Here is a 17,038-nt window from a genome sequence, read left to right on the forward strand (position 1 = left end):
TCCCTTGTACTCTTCTCTTAGGTCCCGTGGAGAATGTCCAGCTTCTGGCTCCCTTTGTTGTCATTAGAAACAAGGAAGTTAATATCTCAGCAGTTGTCCTACCCACTCATCCACGCACAGTCACCTATTTTTGGTGGCTTGGCAACATCACTGAGGTAACTCTCTACAAGCTTTATTTACTTATTTACTAGTAATATTACCCACAGTGGCTGTCTATACAGTAGCTACTAAAAGTCTACACACCCCTGTTCAAATGCTAGATTTTAGTGATATAAAAAATAAGACACAATCTTTCCTTACTAAACTTTTTTCTCCTCTTTTCTTCGAATATTATTGTACCCTATGATCAAAACCAAAAGCTAATTTTAATCGTTATTTGCCACCGAGCAACTACAAATGTAATTATACTTTATTTGGATGTCACAAGATAAACCTGCACAAATTGTAAAATGGAAAGATACATACAAGATACATACAAATATTGAACATGTCCTCTATATAAGGTGATAAAAGTAATTCTGGGGCCACACAAATGTGGTCTGGTCAGATCAGACAAAAATTGAAAATGTTGTCCTGAATGCAGGGTGCTAATGTGTGTGGCTGAAAATGAACACTGCACATCACTTAGAACACACCCACACATGTGAAACAATGGTGCAGCAGCATCATGTTGCGAGGCTGCTTTTCTTCACCAAGGCCCCATATAGAAAGATAGAGCGCAGTGAAAACCAGTTGAATTCTGCAAATATTTTTGTTGTTTAGATGAAGAGCAGATTCAATTTTGTAACTTTTGACCACCCCCACAGTGTCAGTCACTTTCACTTGTGCTTTAGCTGATTTAACATTTCTTTGTGTTTTCTACAATTCCTTGTCGAATGCTGACATGCGATAGCCAGCCCCCTGTCACCTGAGTGAACAAACCATAACATGTTAAAATACGAAGTGATCAAAATAACCAACTTCTGTCATTTATTAACATGAGCTTTTAATACACACTCAGCACAGCAAAAGCAAATATGCATGCAGTAAAGACTTATAGCTAAGGATAAGGTCCACAGATAAAGATGTGACATGATAATATGTGACAGACATATGTGATATAGATTTGACTGGTGTATCCTACTGAGTTTAATTGTTGATTGAGAGCTCTCTATTTTTGCAGCCAATGGTCACATTAGATGGGAGTGTCTCATATACCTTTCCCATTGAGGGGGTGTATTCTCTCACAGTTCAAGTATCTGCAGCCAACGTTATATTCCAAGATACCAAAACTATAGCAGTTAGAGGTAAGTACATTTTGTTCTTGAAACTCAAATGTTAAATAAACAGTCAGCTCACACTGATAACCTGTACATAATGTTGTCTATCTTTATCTGAAATTAAATGAGATGACTGTAAGTATCTGAGAAGGATGATGATTTATTAGCGTGCAGCATTGCTTTTAACTTGACTGGCTGTAATCTGTGTGTATCTAGCCCACAATTAGTGCAGGGAATATAACGAACCTGAGACTGACTATGAGATAAATGATGACAGGTGCTAGAACTCAAATTTTGAAAAAAAAAAAAGAATGCCACCCTAATATAAATCAATTAAACTGTTCCTGACTCTCCTTGACAGAATTCTTCAAATCACTTCTTTTGTCATTCTCCCCAAATCTGGATGACTTCAACCCCGATTTATCCGAGTGGAGGCAGGATGTGGGGAGAGTAATTAAGAAGGCTGTTCTCCAAGTGAGTGATTTTCATTCACTCCCTGATCTCTTTTTTCGCCCACCTCCCCGTCACTGCCTTTGATATGCTTTTCTTTCTATCTTCGTATCGGCTATATGATTCTTTGTCTAGGTTTTTCTCAGTTATTTCCTTTATCCCCATTACCTGTGCTGTCCAATACTCTGAAGTCATTGGTGCGGAAAGAGAACACCCTCAGGCCACCCTGTGATTCATCATCAGACAGGTGTGAAGACGCCTCTGCTTCCCTTGTCCCTCAGGAAATTGCCTCATGAGCTCTAATTTCTTAATTCTAAAAGTCAGACACACTGTATAAAATGATCTGCTAGGTTCTGAGCATGGGAGCTTAGAAGGGACCTATTCATGTTTTACTGAGGTTGCGTGAGCGTATGTATGTATGCGTGTGTGTGTGTGTGTGTGTGTGTGCGTGTGTGTGTGCGTGCGTGTGTGCATGCGTGCGTGTGTGTGTGTGGACTTTCGGCATGTACTCTTTCGACATTGAAATATAGGAGTTGTGAGAGCAATTGCTATATTTTACACAGCAATTTCTGACTATAAATAATATGCCACTGTTTAAACCGCGTGGATATACAGTGTGTGGATGTACAGTGCATCTGGGAAATATTTCATTCCAACATCTAATGTACCGTATTTCCCGGACTATAAGTCGCAGTTTTTTTCATAGTTTGGCTGGGGGTGCGACTTATACTCGGGAGCGACTTATGTGTGAAATTATTAAGACATTATGATATCATTTCACATGTTATTTTCACACTAAACCGCAAGAGGGTGCTCTAGGCCCATGTTGATAATTGTGTTGATGAGTCTGACGTAAGTTACGTAGAAGAGGAAGCGCCGAATCTTCTACCTCCGGAGTTAGCCGAGTTGTTTAAAAGTGACACAGAGGATGAAGATTTCATTGGATTTAGTTATTTGGAGTGAGATGGATGGTTTGGTAAACTTGTTAGCATGTTATTTATGCTATAGTCATCTGAATAACTTAATATGTTACGTCAGGCATGTTCTCAGTTTGTTGTTTGTGACATAAAACGTTAGCGTACCGTACAATTATTCAGCCTGTTGCCTCTATTCTATTTTTATTTTAAATTGCCTTTCAAGATGACATGTCTGTTCTTGGTGTTGGATTTTATCAAATACATTTCCCCCCAAAATGCGATTTATATGCCAGTGTGCCTTATATATGTATTTTTCTTCGTTATTATGCATTTTATGGCCGGTGCAACTTGTACTCCGGAGCAACTTATAGTCCGGAAAATTCGGTAATATTTGTTTCCCTCATAACTACACACAACAGAAGATAATGACAATGTGAAGCTTAAACTTGACCTCAAGTGCATCATGTTTCCACAAATCATCATTGAGAGGTTCCTTCTAATGATGAGTCTGGCAACACTGTCGCACGTGTCGAACTCTTGAGTGAAGCCTCAGCAGCTCCGTTTCACGACACTCGAGATTCACCGCTTAAAATGACAAATAATCAAAGAATGAAAACAGGTTACGCTGCGCACCACTGACACTTCCCCTAACTTAAAAAGCTGTATTGAGTGCTGCACAACCTTAAGCTCAACGGTCAGCGAGCCAGTTGAGAGTCGGTTCTATCCCCGAATCGGATGAACACCAACAGTGACATAAATAATAATGATTATATGGTATACCGTTTTTTTCCGTGTATAATACGCAAAATTTAACTAATTTATTGTCCTAAAATCTGGGGTGCGCATTATACATGGGTACAATTTTTTTTTAATTTTTAAAAAAAAATTCGTTTTTTTTTATTATTTTTTTTAAGAAAATCATGGTACAACAAAACCAACAACAGGACTGACCGACAAAGACGTGGAACAAAAAGACAGGGTGACATTACCAAAGACAGGAACAGAAACCAAACAGACAAACAGATCTTCTTGGTATGGCGCCGTGAGTGGCTGCCTCCCAGCAGTGTTCTCTCTTTTCCTCTTTATTTCCTTCTTTTCTCCTTTTTCTTTCTGTCTTTTTGTCCATTCGGCGATGCTGGTGCCTTCTACCGCACCTCGGTATCTCTTCGGATCGGATATTTTATTTTATTTTTTTTTCTTCCTGGGACCGGGATCATCGGTTGAGCCGGCGTAACTCTACGGCGGCTTCCTGCTTATCCGGCCAGTGATGACCGGGTCCCTCGCCTTGGCCTTGCAGCCGCAACCCCTGTGGGGAGTCCGCTCCCTCGTGCTCGTCGGTACCAACGACTTTCGCCATGCTAGCCCCGTGGTGACCATCTGCACGTGCCCCGGCTGGGTGCCCGGGACGCTGCTCACACGTTTGCCTGCTTTGTGATGTTTTCACCGATTCACGACCACGGTCCATTGGGCGCCGTTGAACTGGACTGCCCTTACACCTGTCGATGGACCCCGTGGAGGCTATTTTGTGTGTTTTGGGGTGTTCTCTTGTATTGGGGGTGCTGGTTGGCCGCTGTTACTTTTTTTCCTTTGTCTTTTAGCTTTGTTTTGCTTTGATGGCTTTTATCTTGAGCACTTTCTGACTTTCTTTGTGGCACCGTTGTGTGGCAGCCTTATGAGAGTTATTGAGTTGCGCTCATGCCATGTGTGTCTTTTGTATACCCATTCTGTGGTGTGGATACTGCTGGGGCCTGAATTTCCCCACCCCTGGGGACCAATAAATATTCAATCAATCAATCAATCATCATGACAGTAACACATGCAATGATCCGACGGTGAGCGAGGGGCAGACAAATACAAAACACGTTACAAGAACAATAGTGTGTTTGCACTGTGCTCTGGTCATTTCGTCAAAGAAGGGATAATAGTCCTCTTCTCTTCTTGACTGACAATGAATGTGATAGTTTAATACAATCAGCAAATAACAAAATGCGTATTACAGGTAATATTTTATTTCACAACACTTTGCCTTGTTCCTTTCGTCTCTGCTGTTCACTTCAAACACGCTCCATACGAACGCAATGCTCTCGTATCAGACGCTTGCTCGATCACCTGCTCGTTTGCTGTCACAATGTACCCTACACAAATCCGAAACATTTGTTGCGGCTCCGAGTCACGACGAGGGGCAAGTTTTGGTTTCCAAGGGTGTTTTTATTCCTCTTCAACGTCTCTCCCATACAGAGCCGCCTTTTTCACATGTCCGCACGTCACTTTCCTCTCTTTTCATCTGATCGCGGTGGTGCCTTTACGGGCAGTCGGAGAAATCAACGCCAACAAAAAAAAATACATCCAGCCTAGTTAAGACCATACCAAAGGCTATAAAAATGGGACCCATTGCCTCCCTGCGTGTGTGACGATCATTGGGACTTAAAAAAAAAAAAAAAAAAAAAAAGAAAAATTGGGTGCGTATTATACATGGGTACAGGCTTCTTTCCAGCATCAACATGCCATTTTTAGGGTGCGTATTATACATGGGGGCGCATTATACACGGAAAAAAACGGTAAATACTTATGTATACATTTATACATTTATACATATATACGTATGTTAAAGCAGTGGTCCCCAACCACCGGGCCGCGGACCGGTACCGGTCCGTGGGTCACTTGGTACCGGGCCGCGGAGCCGCACAGGAAAAAAATAAAAATAAAAAATAATAATATATATATATTTTTTTTTTTTCATTGACGATCAATTCATTCAGGTTAAGACGCTCGTCCCGGTCACGTGACATGTTTCCCCAGTCGAGCCCGCAAAGCTAGCAAAAATGAGTAAGAATTTATTTTGAAAAATATAAAAAATTTGGCGAATCTCTCCCAATTACATCTGTCGGTGCATCTGAAAAATAAGGACTCTTGACACAGGGCGCTCGTCTCGGTCACGTGACATGTCACCACAGTCAAGCCCGCGAGGCAAGCAAAAATGAGCAAGAAACAGAGAAGTTTGGAAAGCTTCTTCGGAAAGGGAAAAACGTCCAATGAGGACACTGAAGAAGAAGAGGCTACGACTTCTAAGAAAAGGAAAGCTGCATTTAAAAGAACATTTCTGGAGTCCTACTTAAAATATGGATTTATCGCCACAGGTGACTGACGCGCCAAGTGCACTCCGCATATGTGGCGAAAGGCTAGCTAACGAGGCAATGAAGCCTTCAAACCTGCTTCGGCACATGGAGACCAAGCATCCTGCATTTAAAGACAAACCTTAACCACTTCGGGTGTCATTGTCTCCGATTACGCCTAGATGGGAACGGCTCATTTCTGAGAAAAGAGCTCGGTGCTCCCACTAATTCAACGTTTTATTTTTATGTGGTTTATATTTGTTTTTATGCCAGTCGTATCATTTTATTTCATCCTATTTATATACCGTAATTTTCGGACTATAAGTCGCACCGGAGTATAAGTCGCACCAGCCATAAAATGCCCAAAAAAGTGGAAAAAAAACATATATAAGTCGCTCCGGAGTATAAGTCGCATTTTGGGGGGCAATTTATTCGACAAAATCCAACACCAAGAACAGTCATGAACGAGCAACAACAGGCTAAACGATAGCTATGCTAACGTGACATAAACACAAACTAAGAGCTGAGAACGGCCCTGACGTAAAATTCAGAGTTATTCAAAAAACTATTACATAAATAACACGTTAATAAAACCATCTGCGTCACTCCAATTCATTAAATCCATCAATCGTCCTTTGTCAACAATGCGTGCGCGCCGCTGACGGCTCTTGCACTTAAAAATATTCCACAGGCCCATATAACGATATATAAATTATATATCAAATAACTATTATATAAGCAATAATGTTATCAAACCATCTGTGCACTCTAAATCATTAAATCCATCGATCAAATTCCTCGTCCTTTGTCAACATCGCCGCGCGTGCGCCCTGACGTCAGCCTCGTCGTTATTCCACAGATCTACTATATAACTATATTGTAGCGTTAACAAAGTTCAAGGAAAGACGTGGGTTTGGTAAACGGCTCTTTATTTAACAAAACAAACTTACAGGCGTGTGGCGGCGTGGACGTCCAGCCACGAAAGGGGACGAGAGCTCCATACGATAGGACCGGGCGTGCGTAGAAGCCATGACCGAGCCCTATGCACCGTCCTCGGACAGCCAGCCGGCTGAGCGCCGGCCCTCGACTTCCATCCACGGAGCTGAAAGGCAGCTCGGTAGAGTAGGACCGGGCGTGCGTAAAAGCATTGTCCGAGCACCATCCACCGTCCCTGGACAGCCACCCGGCCGAGCGCCGGCGCCCGACTTCAATCCACGAAAGTGAAAGAAAGCTGGACGAGTCGATCTTTGTCCTTTATGTAAACAACCGTCGCGCTGCTGACGCGCGACGTCGCGTCGCGCTGCTGTCGCGCTGCTGTCGCGCTGCTGTCGCGCGTCACTCGTCCAGCTTACTTTCACTTTCGTGGATTGAAGTCGGGCGCCGGCGCTCGGCCGGGTGGCTGTCCAGGGACGGTGGATGGTGCTCGGACAATGCTTTTACGCACGCCCGGTCCTACTCTACCGAGCTGCCTTTCAGCTCCGTGGATGGAAGTCGAGGCCCGGCGCTCAGCCGGGTGGCTGTCCGAGGACGGTGCATGGGGCTCGGTCATGGCTTCTACGCACGCCCGGTCCTATTGTATGGAGCTCTCGTCCCCTTCCGTGGCTGGACGTCCACGCCGCCACACGCCTGTAAGTTTGTTTTGTTAAATAAAGAGCCGTTTACCAAACCCACGTCTTTCCTTGAACTTTGTTAACGCTACAATATAGTTATATAGTAGATCTGTGGAATAACGACGAGGCTGACGTCAGGGCGCACGCGCGGCGATGTTGACAAAGGACGAGGAATTTGATCGATGGATTTAATGATTTAGAGTGCACAGATGGTTTGATAACATTATTGCTTATATAATAGTTATTTGATATATAATTTATATATCGTTATATGGGCCTGTGGAATATTTTTAAGTGCAAAAGCCGTCAGCGGCGCGCACGCATTGTTGACAAAGGACGATTGATGGATTTAATGAATTGGAGTGACGCAGATGGTTTCGCGCTGCTGTCGTCACTTGAAATTCAAATTACAGTAATCCCTTGCTACATTGCGGTTCGTTTATCGCGGTTTCATTTTTTTTTTTTTTTTTTTTTGAAATTTTTTGAAAAAAAAAAAACACATATAAGTCGCTCCTGAGTATAAGTCGCCCCCCCACCCAAACTATGAAAAAAACCGCGACTTATAGTCCGAAAATTACGGTATATAAATATTTAAATAATAAATATATAAATATATTTATTTATATAAAGGCCGGTCCGCGAAAATATTTCTGACACGTAACCGGTCCGTGGTGCAAAAAAGGTTGGGGACCACTGTGTTAAAGCATATATTAATATATATAGTAATATTTATCTATATATGTATTATATACATACATAGACACCAATGTGTGTAGAGCCGTGCCTACATTCTGTGTCATTAACACTTGTTGGTGTTTTTAGTGTTTTTCTGCACAAAATGCTGCAAACTCTGGACTTGGAGCCAAAAACATCTGATTCTCCCTTTCATAGGATTCTACCAGCAGCATGATAGGAAAAAATGCATTGTGGGAAACAAAATGCCTAAAGAATCTAGTTGTGGTCTTGATTTCTGACCATGCAAAATTCAGTCTTTGTAAAATCTCAGTGTAGACTAGACTAAGGCGAAAAACGAAATGTGAGCCTGTGTGAGATTCATAGTCTTTCAAGGGCCTTTTCAAAATCTTCAGATGTACAGGTGGCATGAGATGTATCCCTACTGCTGATACTACCTGATTCAAATCATCGGGGTTGTTATCAGGCATTTGCTAAGCTTGCTGATATAGCTGATCATTGGAATAAGGTATGTTGTAGTAAGGGTACACCTAAAACAGGATGAACAGAGCCACCCATGATGTACATTTTATCTGTTCACATAAAATCACCGCTGCAATTTATTCAAAGCGTCACTTGCACTAACATATTGTAATTACATAGGAAATTAACGGATATTGAGTTTAGCTCGTTACTTTGTAGACACAGAGACACCATTACATCATTCCCTCCGCACATAGTTGCAGATGACACTCAGGATGGGGGAGGGACACGTCCCCCGCAGTTTCATTCCGACCGCCATATATCCCCGCACTTCAGGTGACCAGAAAAAATCAGATAAAACAGAGAACGAATGTTCCTCTTCTATTGCAGTCTGTATAGCATATGTTGTGCTGCAACTGCTGATGTGTTTAAGTTCCATCAAAAATGTGGGAATTTGAACCTCTGTCTGAATTTTTATCAAGGATCTTCCTGACGTCAGATCTGTAACTTACCGAGGAGATGTATCTTACAAGCTAAACATACAGTAGAATTCATGCTATCTTCGGGAAGTACCGGAAGCAAGCAGCTCTGGCATTACAGCCTTTTTTTCCCCAACTCTCATTGAACATGCCTTCACAGTCTCTCCATGCTGGAAAAAAATTAGGTCTGGTCAGTGTGAAAGACAAAAGAAAGAATCTTTAGTTGATGTTCGTAACTACCGTATTTTCCGCACTATTAGGCACACTTAAAAACTTAAAATTTACTCAAAAAAACACAGTGCACCTTATAATGCAGAGCGCCTTATATATGGATCAATTGATGAATTTGTTGACCCATACTGGTTGTACACAGCGCTCTGCCAAAATGTTTCAGTACGTTTTAGTACGACTAGTAAATTACAAGGTCACACCGCTTCCCAGCATTATGGCAACCGTGGTCAGGGGGCGTCACTGAATAGCTGTACTGGCGAGGCTATTTCATTTCAAAATAGGATGTTCCGTGAATGTTTTCGAGTACGTTTACGGATCAATATCCAACGGAATCATATATAAGCAGCACCAATGTGTTAAATCAGTCTTTAGTCGGTTCCGATCACTTTTATGGGAGAGAGTTTGAGAAACGTGATTGTTTTCAAGGGGCCGCCATGACACTTTGCTGAGGCTCATGGGAGTCTGTGAGCTGAGGCTCATGGAAGTTTGCGGGTGGCTAATGCTATAATAATAGCTGCTATACGCACAAGGCTATTTCATTTCACAAAATAGGCTGCTCCGTTAATGTTTCGAGTAAATTTACGGATCGATATGGAAGGGAAACATAAGTAAGCAGTACCAATGTGTTAGATCGAACTTTAGTAGGTTCCGATCACCTTTATAGGAGATGGTTTGAGAAACGTGATCGTTTACTGAGGGCTGATTGGTTATTGGCTAGTGGATGCATACCGCAACCCTAGTCAACCTCAGTTTGTTGCAGTATAGCTTCTATTCTAATCCAGTGCGCCCTATATATGAAATAATTTCTAAAATAAAAAATTCAATGAAGGTGCACCTTATAGTCCAGTGCGCCTTATGGAGCAAAAAATACGGTATTTTCTCCTTAGCTAGGTAAGTGCTCATCAAAAGCTGAATTTGAATATTCTATAAATGTATGTGGAAATCATTATCTTTGTTTTTATTTTGACCAAAGACATATTTTGTGTTGTAAATTTTGCAGCCAGGGTGAGCTGGCCGCGCGTTGCCCGTTTAAAATGTTCTGTCTGTCTGTCTGAAAGTCTGTCTGTCTGTCTATCTGTCTGTTTGTCTGTCTCTCTGTCTGTCTGTCCAAAGACACATTTTAAGAATTTTGGGTGGGTGATTCACATTGTAGACGATTAAGTTTCATCATATGTGATTTATTTAACCAATATTTAAAATCAGAACTCAACAACAGATTTTTAGTGTTACACACGTGTGTGTGCGCGTGTGTGCGTGCGTATGTTTGCGTGCGTGCATGCACGCGTGCGTGTCTTTATCCCATGTGCCCCCCTACCTCCGCAAATGACTAAATGGCTGCAGCTGATAATGATTCTGCATAATTACACTCAGGAATATGACAATGAAATAGTGTATACAGCTAGTTTCAAATAATCGATCTATATTATGTTTTGCTTGTTAACAATAAAAAGGACCCCATGCTTGACTTTCAGTTTAGTTGGTTGTCGTAGAATTTAAAAAAGAGACATTTTTAAACATGTTAACATCCTATTCTGCAGTGAACAAATTCAGTTTTCGGGTCAACATACTGAAGTAGCCCGGCTGTAAGGAAGGATATAATAAGTCACAGTGTTGGATAGGGAATGACCACTTGTGGAACCAATGGTGTAAAGAGCAGGACATATTTGTTAATGATGACATATCATAAATTACAGATACTGATTTGATTAACAACATGTTGCAGTGATATTCAGCCAAGTATGTTGGTATGTTGGTTATGTTGTATGTTATGTTACTTCACAAACTGGAAGTGGCCGCATGGACTATTTTTTAGCACTCAAAATACACTGACACACAAACACAACAAATCTCAGTCAAGTTTATTGCTGCAGTATGTTTGCAATATGTAAGTCGTAAAATATGGCGATTGTTTATAAAGGGAAGAAAATAATTACTTGACCAAGTGAGTCAGTGTTTGACAATGCTATTTGACCATCATTTGAGAGAACTACCCATGTATGATTAAAAAAAAATATTTTTTTACTTGACAGATTTAACCATTACTACTGTAATGATAAAAAATAACATTTAATGCACATTTTTTAAATAACAACCTTAATCTTTTCATTCTTAGCTGTCACAAACTAGCCAGAGATACTGTATGTTAGAAAATGAGTGGACCAAATGCAGCTTGGACCAGGGTTTATTGAAGGGAAGGGAAGGGAAGACACAGGCGGGAAAGAGGCTCGTGGACAGCGGGCAGGAAACAGAATTCCACTTGGACCAGGAACAGATTCGGGACAGGTTCTGACCGTGAGCCTCCACACGACACACAGTACAGCAGGGGTGGCCAACCCGCGGCTCGCGAGCCGCATGCGGCTCTTTGGCTGGTTCCATGCGGCTCTTTTACGTTCATATCAACATTTGTGTTTATTTTTTGTGCGTATTTGCATCGCTTGAGTTCAATATGGTATTTTGGTCAAACGCGCATGCGCGTGAGGTGAAATCCCGCAAAGGAGGAGGGACAAACCCATTTGAGGAGTGTCAATTTCGCTCTAAAAATGGCAAGGAAAAAATGCACAGCTAAACGAATATATGAGGATGAACACAGGACGTTTTTAACAGAGTTAAAGTTGTTTTTTGTTGAACGCAATGGCAAGCCATTCTGCCTGATATGTCGGACGTCATTAGCGCATTTAAAAGCTTCAAATGTTCAGCGCCACTTCAGCTCACTTCATGCCAATATCGATAAGGACTTTCCAAAAGGGACTGAATTTCGCAAGCACAAGTTTGGACACTTTGAAAAGTCAGGCAGAAAAATAGGTACAGTTTTTCAAAAAAATTACGAAGCACTCAGAGACTGTCACGCTTGCATTGTTTCAACTGGCTTGGAACATTGCACGGGCTAAAAAGCCATACAATGAAGTGGAGTTTGTTAAAAAATGCCTCAGTGACGTTATTGAAATCTCCTGAAAACGACAAACTAAAACGAATGGTCTGTCCCGCCACACATAGTAAGTGAAAAAACTTATGTTTTTGTTTGTGGAATTTGTTGAACTGAGAGTTTGTCTGTGTGAGACAATGCACACAATGTTCATTGTTGAAAATGTGGTCTTTGGTCTGTGGTTTTAGTACTGTAGGAGTCAATTTGTCATTATCATGTTGGTGCGTGACATGATAATGTCACACAATAAATTTGGCTGAGCAGAGGTGTGTGTGTGTGTGCGCGCGCGCGTTTGTGCGTGTGAGTGTGCGTGTGTGTGAGTGTGTGTGTGGGGGGGGGAATGTTCATGTGTGCTTATGTGTATGATGTGGCTCTTTGCGATGACACAGTAAAAAATGTGGCTCTTAGTCTCTGACTGGTTGGCCACCCCTGCAGTACAGGGACAACAGGCGCGGACTCAGACGGAAAGCAACAGTAGACACCGACAGGGAGAAACACACGGGCAGGGTTCAAATACACAAGGTAACAAGAGGGAACAGGTGACAGTCATTATGGTGATGAAAGGGGTGTGGCTGAGGAAGTTGCCAGCTGAGCGAGCGTCCTGTGGCTGTACTATATTTTCAGTTTGAAAACGCAAACATTGATGTCAATGGTATGAAAACGTGACACATCACTATCCTAGGCAATTGGACGTAAGTGATGTCATCCCATATTTATATTATTTTATATGTATATTGTTTTGTTCCAAAATATAGTTGTTTTATAGTCTGTTGGTTATCAAAAGGGTGTGTTTTCACTCTTTTATATTATTAAACTATTAATTTAGTTTACTATGCAATATACATACATACATACATACATACATACATACACAATACATACATGCATGCATGCATACATACATACATACAACATATTGAGTGATTGTCAAATGCCTCTTTGCTGTGCTTTATTTTTTCCTTAGGTGCATTTTAACAACTTGTACTATATTTATTTTCAGCGCTTAATTAGTTTTTACAATTATGTTTTGAGTGCCACATTCTCTAATTTAACTTTGGAATTGATTTAAAATAATTAGTATTACATGTGAGGTTTGGTGTTTAACAAGTTTTTCAATGATACCAACCTTTTGAAAATAGGATAAATAAAGATTGAGAAAGTTATCAAAATTTTGGGGCCCTCACAACTTGAAACCTCACTGCAGGTTACATACATAAAACAGATGCCCTTTAGTAGGGAAACAAGGCAAGCTTTATGCAGATTGTGGCTCATGGGCATAAGTCTTTTAGAATAGGTCCCTTCTGATTCGCTCACTTAGGTACAGTGGTAAGAAGAAAATAAGAGGTTCAGACTGCCGCTTCTAATGCTCAAATCTGATTCCCCCTTAGCCCCCCCCCCACACACACACACACGCACACTTATGCGGGCCAAATATTGGGCTTTTCATGATGTATAGGTCGGATATATGCAACCTGTCTGTTCAGACTGATGTCACCTTGAGAACAAAAAAAATCTGATACGTATACGATCTAGGACACAGGTGTCAAACTCAAGGCCCGGGGGCCAGATACGGCCCGCCACATCATTTTATGTGGCCCGCGAAGACAAATTGTGCATCAAATTTGTGTATCATTACTAGAATTGCAAATTGTCTTCACTTTTAATATCTTTTTTTGTAAATATTTGACCAGTTTTTACTCGTCTGATTTGAAAACGAGTTATTTGTCAGTTTGTTTTGTAGCTTTTACTGTATAGAATATGAGGTGCTCATACATTTATTTGGGTTGACGGTCATAATGGCCCTCCGAAAGAAGTTATGACTACAATGCGGCCCGTGAAAAAAATGAGTTTGACACCCCTGATCTAGGATCACATATGAAAGTAACCCAGGTCGGATTTGAAAAAAATCGGAATTGAGCAGTTCAAACTCAAAAAATCTGATCCAGTTCAGATATTGGTAAAAAAGAAAATCTGATCTGGGTCGCATTTGCATGCAGTGTTTTGGATGTACGCTGAACTTGTGCGCAGAGTAAGAATATTTCATCACATTTGTTTGTTAATGAGGTCCAATGTCAGTTGACAGTTTTGACAATCAATCATCTTTAACTTGCTTGATCTACGCCAACTGTATAGCTAGCACAGGGACTAGTTTTAGCAAAGCAGCCTGATATTTTTGAGGGGGTAATCCAGAAAACACCTGACATTGATAGAAGCAACCTTCCCTCCTCTCCATTTCAAACAATGCTCTCTGCTATTGTATGTCCAATTTTTGGGTTAGGGGCTAATTTCTATGCAGGATAAGTGCTATGCCTTTGCCATTGCTGCATTGTCAATTTTTTTAGCAGAAAAAAAACATCACTCACTTTAACAGTGAAGGATCACCACTGAAACTTCATCTTACATTGTAAATATGAGTTCATCTTAAAGAATAGTTTTCAAAGGGAACATCAAGAGGAGAAATGCAATGACAGCGATGAAATTGAGTTTTTTTTTTACAATGAGTACATGAGCCCATAATTACAGTTTAATAAGAGATTAATTGCTGCTGTTCTATATTATTTTAAAGATATTTCAATTGGATTTGACAGAAATTAAGAAGAGACGAGAAATAATTTCTTATTTTTTATTTATTTATTATTATATACATTACACAGTTCCTTCCTCGAATGCATATCCCTTCAAAGACTGTTTGCAGTCTGCATTATGTTGTCTTATTTCGTTATAGGTGGCTGAGTTCCCAGAAGACCAGCTTTTAGTAGCTGTGTACCCTGGAGTTCCAACTGCTGCTGAGCTTTTCCTGTTACCACACAAGAACCAGTCACATGACAAGAAAAAGAGTGAGGAGGAACTCGAACAAGTATGAGTGACAAGTATATTTGATACCAAGTTACTTTGTAAATTGAATCATATAGTTTTAATAATTAAAATCATGCTGCATCTTCTAAACAGGTTTCAAGGATAATTGTAAGTGCACTGAACCAGAATCTGGTGGAGTTTGAGCTGAAGCCTGGTGTGAGGGTGATTGTATATAACACGCAGCTAACACTGGGTAAGAGATTTTCATGTACCTTTTTATTTTTAATCCATTTAATTTATACCATCTTAATGTATTTCTTTTTGCTTCGTTTCTGTCATCATCATACCGTTGTTTTATCAGCAATGTTATAATTTGTTGATGATGAAGATGTGCAGAGGCGTAGCCAGGAATTTTTCCAGTAGGGGCGCACGCCCACAGGAAAAAAAATCGAACATCACCCACGCCGTTCGCTGATCGCTAAAACAACATCCGGGTCCGGGAGGCAAACGGTGAATGGATAACATCGCGCACATAGAATAGCGCAAGCACATTCGCGCAAGACCGAAAGAAAAAAACGGCAGGAAAATGAAGAATCGAAAAAGCTCGATTTTTTTTCAACCGGGGCGCAGGGAGTCCTAACCGGGGCGCCGCCCCGGCTCGCCCCGGCTTGGCTACGCCTCTGAAGATGTGTCCTTTGAAAATACACAGGGCAGGAAATTTTCTTTAAACAATGGCTCTGAAATGCCTGCCTGAAAATTCTGAACATTTGTTCAATTTCTGATGGTGATTCTAAAAAAAGGACTTTACTTTACGTTTTTGAGATTCACTAAATCCACTGTTCAGTTCGATTCTCCGTTTTGTGATGACGGTGTTCGGTCCGGTTCAATACACTTTGAGTTTTGCTCGGTAAAAACTGAAAGAACAAACACATGAAGTATTTTCACAGAATTATAAATAAAGACTTTTTGATGTTATCGTAATATTTTTTACAAATTATTACTAATCAGAAATATATCTTTGGTTGTCTATGCCAAATGCATATTATGATAGGCTGAATAATTAAAAGCATTTCTATTGGATGGAAAAAGGTACAATAAATCTGTGTATCCACAAGAGGTTGGGGTAAGTCACATAAGTGCAAGTCACAAGCAAGCAAGTCTCAAGTTGTAGCCTTCAAGTTTCAAGCGAACCCCGATTAGGAAAATCAACCAAGTAAAGTTACCAAAAAATGTGGATGCCGTTCGCAGATGAGGAATGAGTGAAGATGCAGTTCACCAATGGGAAACGAGCGGTGACACCTTTGAATTTACATACGCAGTACAATAATCAGATAAAAAGGAGAGTGGAGACGTAGGTGGGTCCAAGCCAACCGCTGTAACACCAAGATAGCATTTAGCTGCCAACACCAGCACCGTCAGTAACCAGAGTGACTGGTGATGTGTAAAACTTTTTTGAGGAGTGCCCCTCCTTGTCTTCTTGAAGAAAAGGGAAATCACTCTCCCTGCGTAGAAACACCGTGAACACACACGAGACAAGCGGTGCATCATAATATTTCATATTTGGTCAGTATTGGCAGATTACACGCAATGCTAGGTGTGTTTCTTTCAGTCGCTACTTGACCCGGTTGGGAACAATTATAGGGATAGACAAAAGAACACTTCCGTCCTTGATCAGTCCGCCCTTTTTTCTTCTTGTCCTCGGGTTGCAAAATCGATGTCCATCCGGGACAAGCGGACAGACCATTCCGTTCCGGGGACGGAATGCCCATGACTGTTGATATGTAAAACCTGACACCAAGGTTTATTGAGCTACTGTTCATTTGACCTAGGTAGGTCAACCATAAGTCCAAGAAAAGAAAAGGTTATGAAGAATACAGAATGCTTAATGTTCATGCTACATGAACTATTTTAAAGCTGAAGCCATCCTTAAGGAAGAATGCACTGTAGTATGTGTAAGCAACGGTAATAACCTGGTATTCTGCTTAACATGACATTTCTGGATTGAGAGTTAAACATAATTCAACCACAGGGGCACGCCATAATGGACTTTTCCGTCCCATTGTCTATAGAAAAATACGTCACCAATGCCTTTCACGTTCTTTCTC

General features: G+C 41.0%; 1 protein-coding gene across 2 annotated transcripts in view; it reads left to right on the forward strand.

The window, feature by feature from the left end:
- Positions 1-17,038, forward strand: part of sorcs3 (sortilin related VPS10 domain containing receptor 3) — a 260,977-nt gene that overhangs the window by 233,052 nt on the left and 10,887 nt on the right. The window contains exons 20-24 of one of the 2 annotated variants that reach the window (XM_037254275.1): positions 22-155; positions 1,163-1,286; positions 1,621-1,733; positions 14,863-14,994; positions 15,087-15,186. In XM_037254275.1, the coding sequence (XP_037110170.1) occupies positions 22-155; positions 1,163-1,286; positions 1,621-1,733; positions 14,863-14,994; positions 15,087-15,186 (603 nt within the window). Of the gene's footprint in view, positions 1-21; positions 156-1,162; positions 1,287-1,620; positions 1,734-1,844; positions 2,845-14,862; positions 14,995-15,086; positions 15,187-17,038 lie in introns of those variants that run through there. The other variant, XM_037254286.1, reaches the window with a different exon arrangement.

Source organism: Syngnathus acus, chromosome 1, assembly GCF_901709675.1.
Source record: "Syngnathus acus chromosome 1, fSynAcu1.2, whole genome shotgun sequence".
NCBI classification, from domain to species: Eukaryota; Metazoa; Chordata; class Actinopteri; order Syngnathiformes; family Syngnathidae; genus Syngnathus; species Syngnathus acus.